At 36.8% G+C, this 21,492-nt stretch overlaps 1 protein-coding gene and 1 long non-coding RNA gene across 11 annotated transcripts in view; one reads left to right on the top strand and one right to left on the bottom strand.

Annotated features, from left to right (window-relative positions):
- The window catches only part of LOC136855149 (uncharacterized), a 56,740-nt gene extending 45,399 nt beyond the window's left edge, over window positions 1–11,341 (top strand). The window contains exon 4 of the long non-coding RNA XR_010857926.1: window positions 8,727–11,341. This is a non-coding gene — a long non-coding RNA (uncharacterized lncRNA). The remainder of the gene's footprint in view (window positions 1–8,726) is intronic.
- Window positions 1–21,492, bottom strand: part of LOC136855148 (uncharacterized) — a 501,815-nt gene that overhangs the window by 17,977 nt on the left and 462,346 nt on the right. For 5 of the 10 annotated variants that reach the window (XM_067132047.1, XM_067132048.1, XM_067132051.1 and 2 more), the window contains 2 exons: window positions 20,438–20,568; window positions 15,056–15,348 (listed from right to left, as the gene is read on the bottom strand). In XM_067132047.1, coding sequence (XP_066988148.1) covers window positions 15,056–15,348; window positions 20,438–20,568 — 424 coding nt within the window. Of the gene's footprint in view, window positions 1–8,645; window positions 8,736–13,346; window positions 13,407–15,055; window positions 15,349–20,437; window positions 20,569–21,492 lie in introns of those variants that run through there. The other 5 variants (XM_067132044.1, XM_067132045.1, XM_067132049.1 and 2 more) reach the window with 2 other exon arrangements.

Here is a 21,492-nt window from a genome sequence, read left to right as displayed (position 1 = left end):
CCAGTAAGAGTGCTGCAGTACTATCTTAAGAGGACTCAGCAGCTCAGGTCTGTGTCAATGACTCTGTTAGTACTGGCTTGACCAAGACAGTGGTGTCCAAGAACACCATTTCTTTCTGGCTTCTTGAGGTGATTAAACGAGTGTACCCTACGTCAGACGAGGTGGACGTGAGTACATACCGAGCAAGAGCTCACGAGGTCAGGGGCATTGGTCCGTCCCTCACATTCATGTTCCACAGGTACTAAGGGCAAGAACGTGGTCACGACAGACCACATTCACCTCCTCCTACCTTAGGGATGTTGCCCATAGGTCCTTGGACACTTTTTCCTTGGGTCCTGTGGTGGCTGCTCAACAAGTTATGAAGCTCCCTAGAGGGCCAGGTCGCACCTCACCTAAGGTGTACAGTTGCAGAAGAGAGTGTGTGTGTGAGTGACTGGCCTCTCCCATCCTCTTTCATACCCTTCCTCTCCCAGCAGGTGAAGGGACGGTAGGTGAGCTGTCACGTGCTGGATGGGCCTACCCTCTCTCTAGCAGGGGGAGAGAGGGCTTGACAATAAAACAAGCCCCTTGGTTATCTTTAGCTTTATTGCCCCCAACATTATGGGTTCATTCAAGCCTTTTTCCCTTTTCAAATTAATAATGCAACACAAACCCATTAATTCAAAAGGCCCAGAAGTCTGGCAGTTGAATATCACATATGTTCAGCAGATCAAAGACATGGGATTCCTTCCTTGCTCTACATGACCAGGAAGAGAGGCCCAGGTGAGGCGAACTACCAGTCAGTTCAGAGATTTACTCAGAATCCTCCCACCAAGAAAGAAGTAAGTGTCCTATATGTAAAGACAAAAGGTTTGTATTTGTGTAGGAACAAATGACAAATTTTTTAAGTAATTTGTATTTTTCCTAACATACAAACCTGAAGGTCTTTACATATACAGTATAGCCCACCTCGAGCCACCCCTCATTCAGCTAAATGGGCCAAAAGGTAAATTAGTGAGTGCGTCCTGACTGGGTTGGTGGGTGGGACTCCCACCCCTACAGTCGGTAGCTAACTACCATAACCACCTTGTTTAAAAGTTAAACAGCCGTTCCCAGTTTGCGCTACAAGTAATTCCCATATGTAAAGATCTTCAGGTTTGTATGTTATGAAAAATACAAATTCCTTTAAAAATCTGACATATTGATCTATTATCATCGTAATAGGTATAAAAAAATATCTATTATCATTGTAATATGTATAAAAAAACCAATCATCCAGCCATTTGTAATGTTTATGTTCCCAGAATCAGCTGATTGAGCCTACTACCAAAAGAATTATGAAAATAATTTTTTAGTAAATGTATTATTGGAATTAGATAATTTCATACATAAAAGTAAAACTGGTATACAAAGGTAAACTAAAATACTTTGTTGAAGTAAAATCCCTCAAAACAGCTGTTTCCTGATTTGTTTTACTGTTGTAAAAATTAAACATACCTCAGTTCATCCTCTCTCTCTCTCTCTCAGTACTGTGCATATCCTTTAATTAAATATGGATTACTGTATCATAAACATAAAAATATGAAACTAAAACTCCAGGAAGTTCATGATGCCATCGAATGAGTGTGTACAATTTTTTTTCTTTTGCTTTGCTTGATTTACTGTACTGTTTTTATTAGAAGTTTACAGTAAACCACCCGTATTCGTGGTCTCCCTATTAGCAGATTTCTCTGTGGAATGTATATACCCATTATTTACGGAAAATTTGCCCATTCGTTGTATTTTTCGCTGTGAAATATTCACTAATTACTGTATTTTCATATTTTCATGAATAAATGCACTATTTGTTATAAAACTATTAAAATACTCAGGTATAAGCATTTTTAGTGTTTTTTTGTGTTTAAGCTAGTGTTTAAACTAGTACGCATCCCCGAGAATACGGGGGGTTTACTGTAGTTGATTCTAAGTATTAAGTAACCCCCACAACAGTACACAAGAGAATATTTTATCACTGTTGATTGCATTTATAACTTGGTATTTTTTTTCAATGCATATTTAAATATATAGTTACGGAACTTAACTCAATTTGTGAATTCCCAGTTTCCCCTATCTACTGTAAACAGAAAATGGGATGCCTTGAATACTGCATGAGAGAAAATGGCTGTGCCTGAATATGGGGAACGTGATTAGTTTTCACATACAGCTGTAAGCCATATATTTTTAAGGGTAATAATGTTGTAAGATGACTTTGAAATGATGAAGTATTTTAGTAATAGTTTTAGGTATACAGTATTTGGTGTAGGATGATAGTTTAAAGTATATTTAGTGTTTGAACTATTAAAACAGGCAGTTATAAGCATTTTAATTTGATGTGTTTGGTGTGAAACGCGTTATATCCTCGTTTCATTTTGTTGCATTTTTATGGAACACTTTATTCACTTGTCTGTGGGGGCATTTTTACTAATTCGCAAATTTTTCCATAGAACAATATTCACTAATTACTGTATTTTCATGACTAAATGCATTTTTATGATAAATGATTTACTAATTTTTGGATGTTTAATATGTAAACAAAGCAAAATATCTATAAAATGTGTAATACAAATTAAATTAATCTAATACAAATTGTAAACTTAAGCTAATTTTGAGGCCCACCCTGGAATGACAGGTGGGCCCCACAATGAGCTTAACAAGTTTATTATTCTCTCTCTCTCTAGACACAGCAAAATATCTAAAAATGTTTACAGTAATACAAATTAAATCTTGATTACAAATCGTAAAGTTGTTAAGCTCATTCTGGGCCTACCCTGAAGTGATAGGTGAGCCTCAGAATGCGCTTAACAAGTTTACGATCTCTCTCTCTCTCTCTCTCTCTCTCTCTCTCTCTCTCTCTCCACCTTGACGTGGTGAGGGGCTCTTGAACCTCGGAGATTTGTTCCCGGGTTTGAGTCCAAGAGTCTCATATATATATATATATACATTATTATTATATATTTCTTTGGACTAATTTTTGTGGAATTTTCCATTTTTTGTAAAATTTTTGTTGGACCTGATAAATAGGAAAAGATATAGCTCGGAATGGGTTTATAACCTAAGTTAAATAGTGGAAGCTGTGGTAGGACCATCAACTGCCCAATAATGTTCGGACCTGAGAGATATCAGACTGGTAGCTCAAAAGCGGAACTATTCTTTAGGGCTGGACCATGGGTTCCTGGGGGCTCTGGTTCTGGGGATAGGACTCTCAGCATTCTATCTGGTTTGCCTGTAACATGATTAGAGTGGGGATGATTGTTTTCTTGTAATACTCTCAGTCCTAGCAAGTGGGTTTAGCTTACACTTGGGCCACTTTAATCACGTTGTGCCATCCCTGGTGGGGCAGGGTAGGAACACAGGCATTTGGGAGTCCGTTCTCACTTGTGCCATTTGGTGGAAGAATAAAACTCCAAGAAAGGCAAACGATATCTTTTAAAAGTGTTCAGGTTTAATTATTTTTTTTTTATTTCCTCATATCTTCATGACAAGTAAAAGCAAAGATTCGAGTACCACTGGGCCTTTTGAAGGCACTGTTTCGGCACAGTTGATGACTGCTGGAACCTCCTCCTCTGACAACCTTTGCTTAGTACCAAATGTACTATGAAACTATTTTGACAACTTTCCATCCCTTTGGAACCATAATTGAAATCCGGATGAATTTCCTAGAAGTTGAGTTAAAATGGGAAGCATGGGTTACTTTTGATAAATATGAAGATGCCATGAAGGCTAGTAATAATATCAATACCATGCAAATAAATCAGTGTTATAAAAGGAGCTATGACATAAGGTACCTAAAAATTTGGATATATATGTACCATCTGAATAGGCTCAAGATACTCGTCAGAAAACACAGGATAATACTCCATCCAGAACTCCCAAACCTATGTGGCTAGTTGCTACAACTAAGGAGGAAAATTGCAATTCCTGCAAGTTCTGCCAGTACCTCCAGAAGAAGGTGGGGGAATAAAGAGTGCAGATATATGTAGGTTTGGAAATTTTATTTATGGCCAAGGTGTCATTTTTGACAGGATTTATGAGTTCAAGGAAAGTGAAATCCTTGAAATGAGCCCATCATCAGTATGGAAAGTGAAAAAGACATCCATTGCCAACATGATAATTTTGACCTTTGAAAACCCTAACGTGCCATCCCATGTAAACTTTGAAAACGAAAGAATGCGAGTAAGACCCTTCCTCCTGAAGCCTATCTAATGCTTTAACTATTTCAAGTTTGGTCATTCATCAAGAATGTGTAAGAACGCAAAGTTTGCATAAATTGCTCCGCCTTTGACCACAGTGCATGTTCCGAAACAACAGTGTAGTAACTGTCACCTCAACCATAAGCTAATGATAAAAATTGTGAAGCATATAAATATGAACAGTCAGCAGTAAATAAAGCTAATGCTGAACATACAAGCATTGGTATGCCAAACAACAATTGGGTCAATCAAAGAGCTATGCAAGAGCTCTAAACCCGCTACCCCTTACTACCACAAGGGTACCAGTTGGGGGCACCTTCTCCTGCAGTAGGTATATCAAATTAAGCAGTGAAATGTTAAAATAGGCAGTTACAAGTGTTTTAGTTTAAAGGGTACAAGGTATTTGGCATTTATAAGCCAGTTATAAGCATTTTTAGAGGGGGTTTGTGCATTACTGTGGATTTTGTATTTCCGTGGTAGGTTCTGGAACCTATTCCTGCGTAAAAATGGGGGAGCACTGTATTAAAATGGGCAGTTATAAGCATTTTTAAAGGAGGTTAACAATTTAACGTGGATTTTCGCTTTTCATGGGTGGTTGTGGTCCCTAACCCTCGCGAATACTGGGGGTCGAGTGTATAATCTTCCAAAAAAGAAACCTGCACCAAAAATGCATTCTCACTATATGTGATACATGTGATGAAATCATGTTTTGGGGACAAAATTTTAAGGATTGCATGATATTTGAGCAACCTTCAATTCTGAAATCTAAAAAAAAATTCTATAATCAATACACAGCTTGCCTCAAGGGTTTCAGATAAGGGATGTTGAACCTGTACTACAATTAATCATGTTCACAATAATATTTTGAAATTTCCTAGTTGTTAAATATTTACTATTGAACAATATTCATGGAATTTTTTTTAACAAAACACTAGTTTTCAATATCAATGTAATCACTGTATTTTTAGCACTAATTCTGAAGGAAAATCAATTTTATTTAAGGACAACAATTTTATTGTATACACAGTAAGGCTAAATACTCTGTGTTCTGTATATTCAAAAATTTTACAAAAAGCAGCCAAACTATATCATAATTTTTCATACTCCTGGTTGAGTATCTATGAACTAGTTCCATTTGTCATCATCACTTCCCTCCATCTCTCTTGGAATTGTCTTCTATGGCCTCTGTTAACCCAGTAATCTTTTCAGTTTTACCCTTTTCATTGGATAAATGTTTCTGTTTGACTTTAACCCCCAGTAGCCTGTTAAGACTGCCTTGTGTCTCCTGCTATGGTAATAAGATCCCCTTTCTCTTCTAAGCCTGCACTACTATTGTGTACTCACATGGAACTGTACACCTTTGAGAAGCAAAGTTGATACTACAACGCAAATATATCTGCCATGTTTATGAATGGGCCAGAGGAATTTCTGGGGATTGATAGTCTTCAACACTGAAGCACTGTCCAGAAATATGTTTGAAGACAGTGTACAAACAAAGTTCATCACTATTACAAAGAGGACAATTTGATGTCTCAGTCATTCATTTACATAAGGTACATTTTGTGTCCTAGACAAATGAGCAAGAAGTCTGTTTCCTTTGCTAGTTACATAGCATAGAATCACAAAAACAAAGGCCCATAATAACCTCTTTCTTTGCCAACAGCTGCCCCTCATTTACAACATGAATTGTAGTAATGCACCCATCACTAGATAGCTGCTACAGTGCTGGCTTTATCTGGTTTAACAACTACCCTTGTTACAGCAGTGGTCAATCCTTCCTCTCCTACTGTCCTTGTACTGGTATTACTGCTCCCTCTAGACTACGTGACTGTTCCAATGCCTGAACTTGCTGTTTTCAAACTGCCTGCTGCTACTGTTGGTGCTGATTGTTTTGTAGCCTAACCTTGCTTCTTTTACCCTGGTCTTTGGCTACTGGTACTGCTATACCTGCTGTTGCTTCCATACCAATGACCAGGCATGGCTCTTCCTGTTGAAGAGGTGACTAAGCTTGCTGTTCCAGTGTCGAGTGCCACACTTCCACTAGTTACTGCTGTGGCAATTTATGTTGTGTTCCATTGCCTGAAGTCTGTCCTTCAAACCATTTAATTGCTATTTCCACCTTTGACTGTACTAACTTCTGCTGTCCTGGCAGTGCTAATAGCATCATCTACTTCAGTGCTGCTGATTTGTTAAGAGAGGCACAAAATATCTTGCTTTCATGCACTTCTTGGCCAGGACCATCATTGCAGTCCCAGAAACTGAATGCTATGATGCTTCACAGCTGGGGCATATTTTACCTGTTGAGGTAAAATATGCCCCAGCTGCTAATTGCCAGTTGGTATTCCTAGGTTGTTGTGGAACCTGTGTAAGTGTGGCTACATCAGTCTTCTCTTCCCAGTCAGGAGGCTCCAGGAATAATCCACTAATAGGTGCAGGGAGACTGAAAAACCAGTCCTGCTTGGACCACAAGGGAGTGATCAGTGTAATTGGAGGTTCTTGGTTTCATTAGTTCTGGCTGAGTGAGATCAGTCTCATTCAGCAAGTACTAATGAACCAGACAACCTCCAGTCATATCAGTGACATGATAACTCCCTTTTGGCTCAAGCAGGACTGGTTTGTCAATCTCCTGCACCTACTAGTGAATTATTCTAGGACGTTTTCTTTCTTTAAATCTTAAGCTGAAACCCGTAAGGATAGAGTCAACAAACTAAACCCCTGATGGATCCAAAGGGTAATCAGCCTGCAGAGAGAGACCAGTTACAGGAAAAGGTGATAAATATGATGGAACTAAATAAAACTGATACACTTGAAATTCAGGAGACATCAACAGAGAGAGGGAATGAATGTGCTCCTCGCTTAAATATTTGGAGATCAGACAATTATACACTAAGCAAACTATTCCACCTTTTAGTTGTACAGTATAGCCAAGATAAAACTCCTAGCAAACTGAGCCTGCTGAGGATACTAAAGTACCCACATTTCCACAGGTTCCACAACCTAAGAATGATGCCAGGTGGCAATGAGAGTGTAGTCTCAAAGACCTTAAATTTTTGGATGCTGCAACTGCAACCTTCTTCACCTTCCTATAGATCCCATCAACCATTATCACAGTGGAGAGAGAGGTAGATACACTGACAACCTATATATCCTTATAACTATGGATTTCTTTAATCATCTCCAACTCTAGTGAAGTGGTCTGTATACAATCAAGGGTATACAGCACTGTCCCAGATTCTTGACTTTTGTGGGATTCCCATTGTTTATTAAAGTCCATGAAGTGGGACCTGTCAATTTGTGAATCTTCTGTGTCAACTTACTCTGCAGACAGCATTGTCATTCTTCTAGGATGGTGAATGAACTGTATGTGTTGTCAGGTAGTCATCCTCTCAAGAGGCTGGTCTCTTTTAATTGGAGCACTTTGCTGCTAATATACATAAGCTCTGTGGTCAGGAATATGTGATAAATCCATTTGCTATTCTGCCAATGGTGTCAATCAGTACTGAGAACTGTCTTTTACCCCCTTGAGAAGCAGCAAGACATCTCCAGAAAGAATGCTAGGCTCTTCTACTCAACAGATGAAGTAAAAAGCATATTGTGTCTTTTCAGCTGTGGGAGGTTATTCTGCAGGTGTACTTAAGAGGCAGGTTGAAAATGCCATCCTTGGCAGGTGCATTGTTTAACTCTTAAAACATTCTTTACAAGGGGATGGGCATGATCTCACTTGGACTCTTAATTTTTTACCTTCAGTGGAAGAAGCAGGGCATGCTTTTTTTTTTTTTTTGTCTTCCTTCACTTTCTCCTAATTTACCACTATAGGTAGTCGTTGTATCTCTTGCCCTCCCACCTAATAGTTATTCAGGCTAAATTATGATATTTAAGTTTATTAAGAAACAATTAGTGCTGCGGCAAGTGGCTCTAAAAGTGAAGGTACCCCTACTGGAGGTATAACAAGTTGAATGTGGTATCAATTTGAAGCTTTAGTCTTGTACTTTCTAGAAATGGAGTTGTACTTGCCAGTGTCCCTGCACAATGTTTTCTTTTTAACACTCTTTACAGTAAACTTCATATTCTTACACTTACAAAATATTTAAACATGCATAGTCTTATATGCTTTAGGATATGAGGAATCATAATATGACCACCATTTTATTGTTGGAAGCACATAAAAGTAAATAATAGAGAATTCTCTTTCAAAACTAGTGAAAAAAAGGGAAAAACATAATTTCATTTATGTTCACAACCAAACTGTCACAGATATGAACATTTCTACCTTATGCAATGTTTTAAAGCATTTAATGAGCTTTCTAATGAAACCAAAAGTAACATTCTAGAATACAATAATCTGAAGTTGAATTAAAGTTAGTTTTTCATGAAGAACTGAGCCAACCGACAGCAGGACTCAGAACCCTCATTAAGTTTACTCCTAATCATATATTTTGTATGTTTCTTCACAATTGCATTATTTTGTTATGCTTCTCTGTAGCTATTGTAAGTATATATGTGTCCTATTCTTTTCAGCTAATGATCCTGTAATATAAGAATAAAGTCAACTTATAATCATGGAAGAAAGTGGACCTGCAAAGAAGAAAATTAAAGCTACAAATTGTGTCATATGCAACAAATTGCTTTCTGGGGAAAAGGCCATAAAGGATCCAACACAAGGTATCCATACACTCTTAGATGCTGCACAACTCCGACAAAATGATGTTTATGAAAGGCTTTCACCTAGTCACAACGACATCCTGAATGGTACCATTAGAACAGCATTTCACAAAAGCTGCAGATCATCATACACAGGAAAACATAATGTGCAACTTGCTGCCAGGAAACAAAAACCAGAGGCTTCACCATCAGCAAGCCACAATCCATATCCAGATCCACACAACAAAAGATATCTGCGGGTTGACACACCAGACTTTAACATCAGAATCCAGTGTTTTATTTGTGGTGGTTCCTACAAACGCAATGAAAAGTTAATTCAGATTTCAACAGGTACTGGGAGCTCAACATGTGAACATGTGCTCAAAGCAGCTATGCAAAGAGGAGATGAAAAAATAGAACTCAGGATGTTGTCATGTCCAGATTTATTTGCTTATGATGCGAAATACAGTATCACCAACACATTATGCTGGATATAACAGTAAGCGCAACATTCAAGTAGTAGAGTAAAAAGTAAAAAGTGAACCATTGAAAGACCCATTTCAAAAGGGGTTCACGGTATTATGTAAAGAGGTTGAGCATACTTTGTTGTCTGGCAGGAAAGAAGTATTACATCTGAATGAAATGAACGTAAGATTTATATTGATTCTTCGCAGTGTTGGCTCACCTGAACCAGATACATGCAGATCATGGAAACTCAAAGAAAAGCTGAAGGGACACTTTGCAGACAGGTTAATTTTCATCTCTCAATCTGGCAAATCTGACATAGTTTGTTCCAAGGAATTATCATTAGGTGATGTATTGACACGTTAATGAGATAAACCTCCAGAATACAGATGATAGTACTAAATTTGCATTCTTTTCAAATAATGAAAGCGATTCAACGATATTACACAGAGCTGCAGGTATTATTCATTTCAGACTTCTATCCGTCCAGTGGTGATTTAGTCATGGAGAAATGTGTGGAATTTGTCCCTACACCTTTACTTGAATTCATTTCTTGGTGTACCTTAGACAAAGCCTTCACCAATGCTACATGCCATACTGATTGATATGTTAGTGATAATCTTGTAAAAACATTAGCAATATGTCACAACATTATTGGACTCGGCCATAACATTGCGACACCTATCAGTTTTGGTTTAGGTATTCATAAACATCACAAATTTGGAAGTCGGCAACTCACTGAAACTCTGCATGGTCTGGGCTATTCTATCCCATATGATGAGATTAGACGGTTTATGACATCAGTGGCAGAGGATGATGAACATAAAGATGGCACATACATTCCACAAGGAATTGTTAAGTACAACGAAGGTGACTGGACTTCCATCATGATGCTGCAATCGACAATTTTGACCAGCATGAAGAAACACTTGATGGCTTATCGACCACCCACTGTATGGCAGCTGTGTTATATCAAAGAACCGAGACAAGTGGCATCATAAATGGTATTCCAAGATCACAGAAAAAGACACTACATGCCTTGCAGTATATGGAGAAACCACTTTCAATCTTTAACAAACTTCACAAAAGGCCTGAACCAAAGCGTGTTGCAGAGGAATCCATCTTCAATACACATGACGTGAACTTGCACAGGCAGGTAGAAGTGTGTGACTTAGTTTGGAAATTGTGTAGAAATACTGATGACATGACCTTCCTACCAGCATGGTCAGGATTCAATGCAATGGTATCACAGACAGATATTCCTGTTGCCAATGTGATACTTGCCTTTCATCAGTGCTCCACCTTCAAATTCCTCAACTGTGTATACTGCCATATTAAGACTGATTTCTGTTGCAAAATCCCAAGGCCAGCCACATATTTTAGTGACTGCTGACCTTGCCATTTACAGTAAGGCACAGCAGATAATTTGGTCAAAACCTGAACTGCAAAGCAGTGTAACCATGAGAGTCGGTGGTATACATCCTATAATGATTTTCTTTGGTAGCATTGGAAAGCTATAAGGAGATGGTGGCTTACTAGATATCTTAACATCTTCCAATGTATATGCTTGTGGGACAGCCCGAATGTTGTTGCAAGATAAGCACTTGGCAAAAGGAATAAGAGGAGTGAAAGTTGCACATGAAGCACTGACACCTATATTTGTCTGCAGCTGAATACTATGCCAACGAAAATGGTCTTCCTTGGATTGATGATGAATTCCATAACCTTACCCAAAAACTCCAAAACAGTATGCACAGCAACAACCAGGCTAGTTATTTTGGAATATTTAATCTACTGAAAAAAAAAAAAGATATCTGAAGTGATCCAGACTCTCATACACTTGTACTCATTTCAGAAAGAACATTCTCAAACATTCAAGTACTGGGCCAGCTTTCTAGAGGCAGGGGATTTGCTGCTTAGATTAATCAGGGCAGACAAAGAAGCTGATTTCAGCCTTCATCTGCAGACAGCTATGGAGACGGTTCCTTTCTTCCATGTGGCTGGATGAGTAAACTACAGCAGGTACACACCAGTTTATGTTTCAGAGATGAGACAACTTGAGACAAAGCAACCCGAGATGTACAAGTTTCTAGTGAAAGGAGGTTTTGTTGTTTGCCACACAAAAAGGAGAAAGTTTAACTGTGTCCCAACTGATCAAGCTCTAGAGCAAACTATCAACCGAGAGGGAAAGGGTACAAGGGGTGTACTGTAATAGGATTCACCCTGTGGAAAGCTGCGCTTCTATGATGGATGTTAACTCGACACGTTTCTGGAGAGTACTCAGAGGTCTTTCAGCTGCTATTTGAAAACACCTCAGAAGGTAATATACATGAGGAGCTTGGCCCATCAAGAATGTCAAGAGACAAGTCAGAAGTAGCACCCATAAATGATTACATCATGAAGCCCTGTCAAAACCCCTTTGACGTAGACACCATCCCTAAAGAGTTGATTAACATCACTACTGGCCAGATTGCTACCAAGGCTGTAGAGAAATGTCTGACATCAATTCCAGAAAGAGGAAAGACGATAGTTCAAAACTTAATCTCTGAGAGGCTAATGGACAAAGGAACAAAAAGCTTTTGGGATTCTATTCCCAAGGGTACAATGGTGACTTTCAAGATCATGAAAAAGGCAATGTCTTCTGACACAACTAGGAAAATGATACTTGATCCAGAGGTATTGTTCCATCGCTTGCTATCAGTTGCAAAGTATCGAGACATTGATATGAAGAAGGTTTTGTCCTTTGAATTAACTCCAGTTCCATCTGCACTATTCCAAGATGATGGAACCATGAGAAAGGCCACAAAGTCTGATCTAGCACACAAATTGGAGGAAACTATTATGCTAGAAACTGAATTGAAAACCAAATGCCACACTCCAACAGCATACGTCCTTGATGGCATGAGTTTTATCCAAGGTGTTAATGAATCACAGTTCAAAACTTTTGATGACCTAGGCAAAGTTATTTTCAAGAAGTAGTTCACCCTATTCATGAATCCTGACCTTGATATTGAGACCTTGTGTTAGTGTATGACCGCTATGACTTAAGTTCAGGTATCAAAGGCAAAGAACAGCAGGGGCGTGGTGACATACTAACTACCATTGGTGCTCCTTCTCATACCATTGTGGGAAATAGACAGGTTCCCAACTACAGACAATTTCTCAAGTCGGAAATGAACAAAATGACTCTCATTCATTTTCTGAGTAATAAAGTACTGTAGAGGCCAGAGTCTCAGAGAGACTTCCAGAGAAAAGGCACTTGTAATTGCTGGAGGTTATCCTAATGGAGAAGTGAGAAATAACCCGCCAAGGAGGCAGATATCTGGAAAAACTATTCTCAACCCATGACGAGGCAGAAACAAAGATGCTGCTGCATGCAACATATATGTCATCATTTCCACGCACTATTATTAGTTATCCTGTTGTACTACCAAAGGAGAGGGAAATTAAGCAAAGATGTATACGTATATGCACTCTGGTCACTCGGGAAAGTTTTTCACTCGGGAGAGATTTATACCTGTGTCTAAAATTGCTGCAACAGTTGGGAAAGAGCTGTGTTCAATGCTACCAGCCGCACATGCACTTACAGGTTGTGATACAACCAGTGGTCTCTTCAAACTTGGAAAATGTACTGTTTATACTATCCTTCAAAAACATCAAGATACTCTAATATGACTAGCGGAGTTTCACTGTGCAGATACGGAGGCTGGGCTAGAAGCAGATAGAAAGTTCTTCCTTTTGATGTATGAAAAGGGTATGAAAGGCAAGACATGTAATACCCTAGATGAGCTGCGTTTTCAGATGGCAGCCTCATCTGACAAACCAGTATCCTCTCTCCCACCTACTGATGATGCCTTCATGCAACATTCTCTAAGAGCAAAATTACAGACCATAATTTGGTGCAGCAGCTATATCGCAAAGCCAAAGATAATAGATCTTACTAATTATGGTTGAATGAAATGTAATAAAGACCTGCAATATGTAACAAGCTTAAAGGAGTCTGCCCCAAAGGAAATACGTGACTTAACCCACCTCTTCTGTAAGGATGAACAATGCACTGATGGAAGAAAATGTCCATGCATCTTAGCAGGCCTAAAATGAATAGAGATATGCAACTGTAATACTTGTTCAAATACTGCCATTGTAATTCAAGATGATGATGATGAGGATGAGAAAGACGAGTAAGATTAGTTACTCATCATGTTTCATGCTTTTTAAGCATCTAATTACAGTGTCTGAAAGGAATCTGTTGTAAAAACATTATATTGCATGATGATACCAATTACTATATTTTGTTTGTACTTTATTTATCTTAAATATCTCTTATGCCATTGGTATTATCTTCTAATGTTTGCCTTTATTATCTATAGTAACAGAATTACATACAAATGATAGTACTTCCAAATGACTAATTCCAAATAAAATTACATACAAAAGATGTTTCTTGCAAAATTGCTTTAAAGCCATACTAAGTTGTGTTAGGTTATTCATTTTGGTCTCATTAGAAAGTGCATTAAATGCTCTAAAACAATGAATAAGGTAGAAATATTCATATCTGTGACAGTTTGGTTGTGAATGTAAATGAAATTTATGTTTTTCCATTTTTTTTCACTGTTTTTGTAAGAAAAGTCTCTTTTATTTATTTTTAAGTGCTTCCGACAAAATGATGGTCATATTGTGATTCCTCATATCCTAAAGCATATAAAACTATGCTTTATATATGTTTAAATCTTTTGTAAGTGTAAGAATATGTTAAAGAAAGCGTATACACTGCACAAAAAAATTCTAGGGAAGTTTACGGTAAAAATTGTTAAAAAGAAAACATGCAGGGATATTGGAAAGTACAACTTCACTTCTGGAAAGTACAAGACCAAAGCTTCAATCTGATACCACATTCAACTTGTTATACCTCTGGTAGGGATATCTTCATTTTCAGAGCACTTTTCAGCTGTCCGCCGCAGCACTAAAGAATTTCATACAACATAAAACCAACAATCATAAAGTGCTCTCCTCCCAGTCCCGTTTTTCTAGTTGTGTCAGGCAATTCTTACCTATTAATACGTTTAAAATCCCTTTTTTTTTTTTTAGTTCTCTTTGGTAACCCTTTGTTAAGACTTCAGAAGTTCAGTGTATGGGGAAATTTGACACTAAGAATTAAGGTTGATTGTCTAGCTTGTATTGGAAAATCAAGGTTCATTACATTAAAACCCTTATTTCTGCTGTTTAAATTGACTTGTGGTGCATGTAAAGTTAACATGTACAGTTTGGAATACAGTAGATTAGAATACACAATTTATACCAAAGGCCAAGCGCTGGGACCTATGAGGTCATTCAGCGCTGAAACTGAAAATGACAGTTAAAGGTTTGAAAGGTGTAACAGAAGGAAAACCTCGCAGTTACACTATGAATCAATTGTTAGGAGAGGGTGGAAAGTAAGAAGAAAGAGATTATGAATGGAGATAAAGTAACAGGAATGAAGGGTTGCAGCAGGATGCTGCAAAGAACCTTAAGTAATGTCTACAACCACATGAGGTGCACTGATGGCACTATCCCCCTACTGGTTGGAAGCCACGCATTTCTTTCAAACTTGAGTTTTGGTTTGGCTGTCATTGTCATGCTATCCCATGAATTGTACAGAAACATCATGCAGAAATGGTATTGTATTCTTAATTAAGAATATGCAAATATGTAAAACTCTACATAATCACAAAAGCTATAATGTTCAAACAAAATTTAAATACCTGTTATATTCGTGAGCATTTGTGCGTTGCTCCACCCTATCTAAGGTAGCTGTCATTTCTAGCGTTGCAGTGCGTGATCGTCCAGATGAGAATCTTGTGCCTCTTCGATCTGCTGTGCCAGCACGAGAGGGATTGTTGTATGGGCCGTCATACAGAGAAGGGTCATCATAAAATGACCTGTCATGTGACAGTGATGAAGACCTAGATTCAGACATTGGTGTGCCATCTTCAGCAAGTGGTACAGAAGTGAAGGCAGCTACAACGTGAGGCGAATCTTCAATTGTTCGAATTACCTGCAATATTTATTTATGTCAAATAATTACAATATTCTAAAAGTAAAAAAGTACAGATCTGAAGACCTTTTCCAAAATGTCAACCATAATCCAGTTAAAAAGAATATAAATATGAATGATCATTTTTATCTGCAATTCCTAGGTGTAGTATGCTCTTTTAGTATGAAATTGCAAGTATAATAAAATCATAAAAAGCAAGCAAAGGTGCAACATGTTCAAAGCTCACCAGATTACCTTATTAGGGAACAATATTTGGTTGTGAAACACAACTGGAATGAGAAAATTTATCATTTAGGCAAAATTAATTTTATGAAAAAAATCCAGAGTGTGAATTACTTGCTCATCATAAAAGTACATCTCTTGCTGGTGAACCAAGAGTAAACACCACATTCATCCTTTCAGACACCCAGAGAAAGTTATTCTGATAGTTACACTCTATTATTTGTGTACCCATACCATCAAATAAGTGCAAAGAGGGATGCTGCACACTATTATCCTAAAGCACAGACTGGGGCACCTTCATTCTGCATACGTATTAAGAAGACAAATGGTGAGAGAGGCTGATCCGAGGCTATATAATGGCCAGTATAAAAATGGAGTTTATTACCTAATGAAGCTGGTTCTCACTGCATTTACCATTGGCAGGAGTCTTAAAAAGACAGTACGAGATCTACTTGAGCCACAAATGTCGTCCTTCTCTACACCAAGCAACATGAAAACACCCAACAAACTAAGTACATCACAATGAAACTAACGGAACATAATCATCATCACATCCTTTCGATAAATTAATGCATAAATTCCATCAGGTTACACTCTTAAAATTGAACAGCATTAGAATACCGTAATAGCGACCTACATTTTACTATAACATTTTTATTAAAATTTTACTGAAAAAAGTAAACTGTAAAAGGAAACTGTAAAGAGCAGAAAATAAAAAATTTCAAGAATTAATAATATGATACAAAAAGGTATAAAGAAGTGGAAAGGTATGAAAGACCTCTTGGTTTCCTATATGCAGAAAATTTAGCAAGAGGACCATAAAAGAAAAATCTATAACGGACTGCAATAATGGTAAATAGGTTGCATGCAATGACCCTACCGTCATAATGTGCTTGTATTGCAACACACAATGGTGCATAGGACCTGTACAGAATATGAATCATCCACTTGAAATATTTCTTTCAACGAATATTAAAAGAAGTTCATACTTAACCCTTTAACGCCGAAGCCCTATTTACAAAAACGTCTCCCGTATGCCGGCGGCGTTCGGTGAGTTAGCGCCGAAGCGGAAAAAATTTTTTCAAAAATCACAGCACGCTTAGTTTTTAAGATTAAGAGTTCATTTTTGCTCATTTTTTTGTCATTGCCTGAAGTTTAGTATGCAACCATCAGAAATGAAAAAAAATATCATTATCATATATAAATATTGGAATATATGACAGCAAAAAAATAAAACGTATATAATTGTATACAAATCGCGCTGTAAGCAAAACGGTTAAAGCTAATGAGTTAATTTTTCTTTAGTTGTATTGTACACTAAATTGCGATGATTTTGGTATATAACAAATTTTAAAACGATCAAAGCAACACAGAGAAAATATTATCACAAAATGATGCATGAATTCGTAACGCGCGGACATAAAAAAATGTTTTTTTCAAAAATTCACCATCGAAATATTATTCTAGAGACTTCCCGTTTGTTGAAAAATGAAGCTAATTGATTGAATATTACTAGACTGTAAGTGTTTTAGCTTACAATTGCAGTTTTCGACCATTTCGGTCGAGTTAAAGTTGACCGAAAGTCGAATTTTTTCTATCGTGATTTATATGGAAATATTTCAAAACTGATGAAAGCTACAACCATGAGTTATTTTCTGTTGTATTGTACATGAAATTGCACACATTTTCATATATAAAACTTTATGTAACGACTAATATAAAACGGTGCAAATATTACGACAACGAGACGAAAGAATTTCTGAGATGTTCGGCCGAGTTACCACGCAGACGTAAGGAAAATGTTTTTTAAAAAATTCACCATAAATCGAAATATTGTGCTAGAGACTTCCAATTTATTGCAAAATGAAGTTAAACGATTGAATATTACTAGAATGTAAGAGTTTTAGCTTACAATTGCGTTTTTTTTTACCATTTCGGTCGAGTTAAAGTTGACCGAAGGTTGAAATTTTGGCAGTTATCGTGATTTATGTGAAAATATTCCAAAACTGATAAAAGCTACAACCATGAGCTATCTTCTGTTGTATTCTACATGAAATTGCACACATTTTCATATATAAAAGTTTATGTAACGACTAATGTAAAACGATGCAAACATTACGACAACATGACGAAAGAATTTCTGAGATGTTCAGCCGAGTTACCGCTCGCAGACGTAAGGAAAAAGTTTTTTTTTTTTTTTCAGAAATTCACCATAAATCGAAATATTGTGCTAGAGACTTCCAGTTTGTTGCAAAATGAAGGTACATGATTGAATATTACTAGAATGTAAGAGTTTTAGCTTATAATTGCGTTTTTTGACAATTTCAGTCGAGTTAAAGTTGACCGAAGCTTGAAATTTTGGCAGTTATCGTGATTTATATGAAAATATTTCAAAACTGATAAAAGCTACAACCTGATTTATATGAAAATATTTCAAAACTGATAAAAGCTACAACCATGAGTTATTTTCTGTTGTATTCTACATGAAATTTCGCACATTTCCATATATATAAAACTTTATGTAACGACTAATATAAAACAGTGCAAACATTACGACAACGTGACGAAAGAATTTCTGGCGCGGACGTAAGGAAAAATTTTTTTTCAAAAATTCACCATAAATCGAAATATTGTGCTAGAGACTTCCAAGTGGTTGCAAAATGAAGGTAAATGATTGAATATTACTAGAATGTAAGAGTTTTAGCTTACAATTGCGTTTTTTACCATTTCGGTCGAGTCAAAAGTTGACCGAAGGTTGAAATTTTGGCAGTTATCGTGATTTATATGAAAATATTTCAAAACTGATAAAAGCTACAACCATGAGTTATTTTCTGTTGTATTGTACATGAAGTTGCACACATTTTCATATATAAAACTTTATGTAACGGCTAATATAGAACAGTGCAAAAATTACGACAAAATGACGAAAGAATTTCTGAAATTTTCGGCCGAGTTACACAGGGGCGTAAGAAAAAGTTTTTTCAAAAATTCACCATAAATCGAAATATTGTGCTAAAGACTTCCAATTTGTTGCAAAATGAAGGTACATGATTGAATATTACTAGAATGTAAGAGTTTTAGCTTACAATTGCCTTTTTCGACCATTTCGGTCGAGTCAAAGTTGACAGAAGGTTGAAATTTTTTGTAGTCGACGTTTGCTACGTCCACTCGGCATTCAACATACAATTTTAGTCGACGTTTGCTACGTCCAACAGGCGTTTAAGGGTTAATTAACTATCCCTATTTCAAATAAATTACAACAATTTTATAAGGCTTGGTTCCTCTCTCAAAAGATGACTTCCCTTAAAAACTCAAACGCACATCTTAAGAAAGACGTGGCTCAACACAGCAATAAGGTCTCTACCACTAATTTGGCACTGATAAGGTTTCTAGTACTAATCTGCAAACATCTTCCCAGGTTCAAAAGTCATATTTACTAGTCAGTTACCAGAATGACATTTCCTGAATCTTTATCCCACTTTTAGCTACTTTGCATAAGTGACAGCCATGTTCTCACTTTACTAAAACCAAACAACTTGCATTGCATCTGCATGTACTAAATTGAAATAATTTCACACTGTACAGTACAGTACTGTAAAAAACCAAAATTCAGCCCCAACTTACCAGCAACTTAACTCTGAATACAGTATTATACAAAAACAAAGTACTGTACCTCCAAAATAAATGTAGCATTCAAAACACATGATGCATTTTTGTTAATATAGTCAACCCCTGGGATTCAGCGGGGATAGGGACCACAACCACCCACAAATAGCTAAAATCCGTAAATACTTGACACCCTCTAAAAATGCTTATAACTGCCTATTTTAATAGTTCACACACAAAAGACCCCTTAAAAATGTTTATAACTGCCTATTGTAATGGTTTTATCGTGAAAAATGTATTTAGTCATGAAAACAATATGAAAATACAATAATTAGTGAATATTTCTCTATGAAAAATTCCGTGAATAGGCGAATTTTCCACGAATAATGTGGGTATGAGTTCCACAGAAAAATCCACGAATAGCAGAAGCTGCAAATAGTGAACTGCCAATAGAAGGGGGTCCTCTGTACAAACACAAAACTGAAATACTTCATCTATAAAAAACAAGTTTAAAAATGCCAAAGGAAGCAAAATTACAGAAAAACACTAATGCCCTAACTATTTAGTGATAAGCCAATGACAACTAGATATGAAAATTTGTTAGAAAGAAAATCCTTGATAATTAGTGGTTTGATACCTTATTTGGAATTAATTTAGCTATGTTTCTAGATTTTCTCTGACAATAATCTTCAGCACCTAAAACGATGAAAAAGAGTGGCAACTGCACCCAAGTATAAAAATCAGTGAATAGACCGTCACAAATATAAAAAAAATGTTAGTTATTAATGCCATTTTTGTATATTTTTGTATAAACTTAAATTATTACATTTCAAAGACAAAAACACGAGTTTAAGCTGAAAATGATTACCATGGTGCAGTGGAATTCAGTAAATTTCTCTTACAGGACAGTGAAGAATTTAGAAGAAATACAAAGCCTTTCTAAACCTTATGTCAGTATCAACAACTTGAAAAAGTAAGTTGTGCTCTCACCCAATGGTTTACCCCTTTTCATTGGTAGTTTTCTTGTCTTCCTTTATAAAGAACTGTATATGCTAATAATGAATTCAACTTTGTGTTCAATTTTAAATAAGAGAAACCATTTTCAAGATTGCCTACACATCCAGAAACTTTGGTAATTTATTCCTGTACACAAACTTGTGACACCAGCCTTTAGTAGCTACTTGAGTAAACCTCAGGATTTCTAATAAATGACAAAATTGAGCATTCCTCGTACAATATGAAATCCAAAGTTTACACTTACCTGAAGGGTAAGAGGTGTATCTAGGGGAATAGTTTCAGAAGCTTCTCTGTTGTGAATAATCACCGAAATATGAGCAGGATGTGGGATGGGCGGTGGAATAAGTAACTTTTCTGGAACATGACTTCCACATACTGAAAGAAATAAATTTCAATTAACTTTACCCTCAAAATGGTGTCTCACCTGATATAATGACTTGATGTCTTATTATTAGAAGAAAAATTAATGTACCCTATTTGCCAGTGTAAAGTGTTTTTTTTTTTTTTAAACAAGGCCAAGAAAAACATCTCTGTGCCGTATATGGTACAGGTTAGTGCTAAATTTAACCTGTGGGCTAGAAGATACTGCATTGCTACTAAACTGAATTCCTAACACCTTCCCAACAAAACTAGCTTCCAGATTTCTTAGAAGGTATTAGTACTGCTGTACAGTTACCAGCAACTATTAACTTAGGTAACATGCATTCCAGTAATCTTTTATTTACGTGAAATATGGTGAAAAAGGTAGTAATAAATCCCACCATCAGACATAAAATTTGTTCAGCTTCTTTCCTTCTCCCCTGCCACATCATCACCCTCCAACATAACCTCAAGCCATGTTTGTCATCTCATCAAAGTGTACGTACTACCAACTATACAGTACTTTATAGTTTACTTCATCTGTAATAATGTAAAATATATTTACTAAACTTAAAATTATATCAATTGTAAATAAAACGAAAATATCTTGCAAATGGCTACCTTGTTGAGGTCCACCTGTTTTGATGGTTGCAAATGGCTGCCTTGTTGACGCCAACCTATTCTGATGGTATACATTTACAGTAGATGGAGCCCTGATCACTTATGTTTATGTTTGGCATTTCTTTCTTTCTTCACCCCAGCTGTGACCCACATTGGGCAATTAACATCTAGGAAGCATGCTAAAATTTAGCATCCATATCATCCTTCCTCTGCCAGTTCAAGAACTGAACACCGGTCATCAAGTGAGAGAAATGAGTGCACCGTGCCACAAGAGAAAGATAGCTAATTGTACAACTTAGCACAATCAAAATGATTCAA

This window comes from Macrobrachium rosenbergii, chromosome 30, assembly GCF_040412425.1.
Source record: "Macrobrachium rosenbergii isolate ZJJX-2024 chromosome 30, ASM4041242v1, whole genome shotgun sequence".
In the NCBI taxonomy this organism is placed as follows: domain Eukaryota; kingdom Metazoa; phylum Arthropoda; class Malacostraca; order Decapoda; family Palaemonidae; genus Macrobrachium; species Macrobrachium rosenbergii.
The sequence above is the reverse complement of the archived record's forward strand: the minus strand, read 5'-3'. Positions and strand labels throughout refer to the sequence as shown.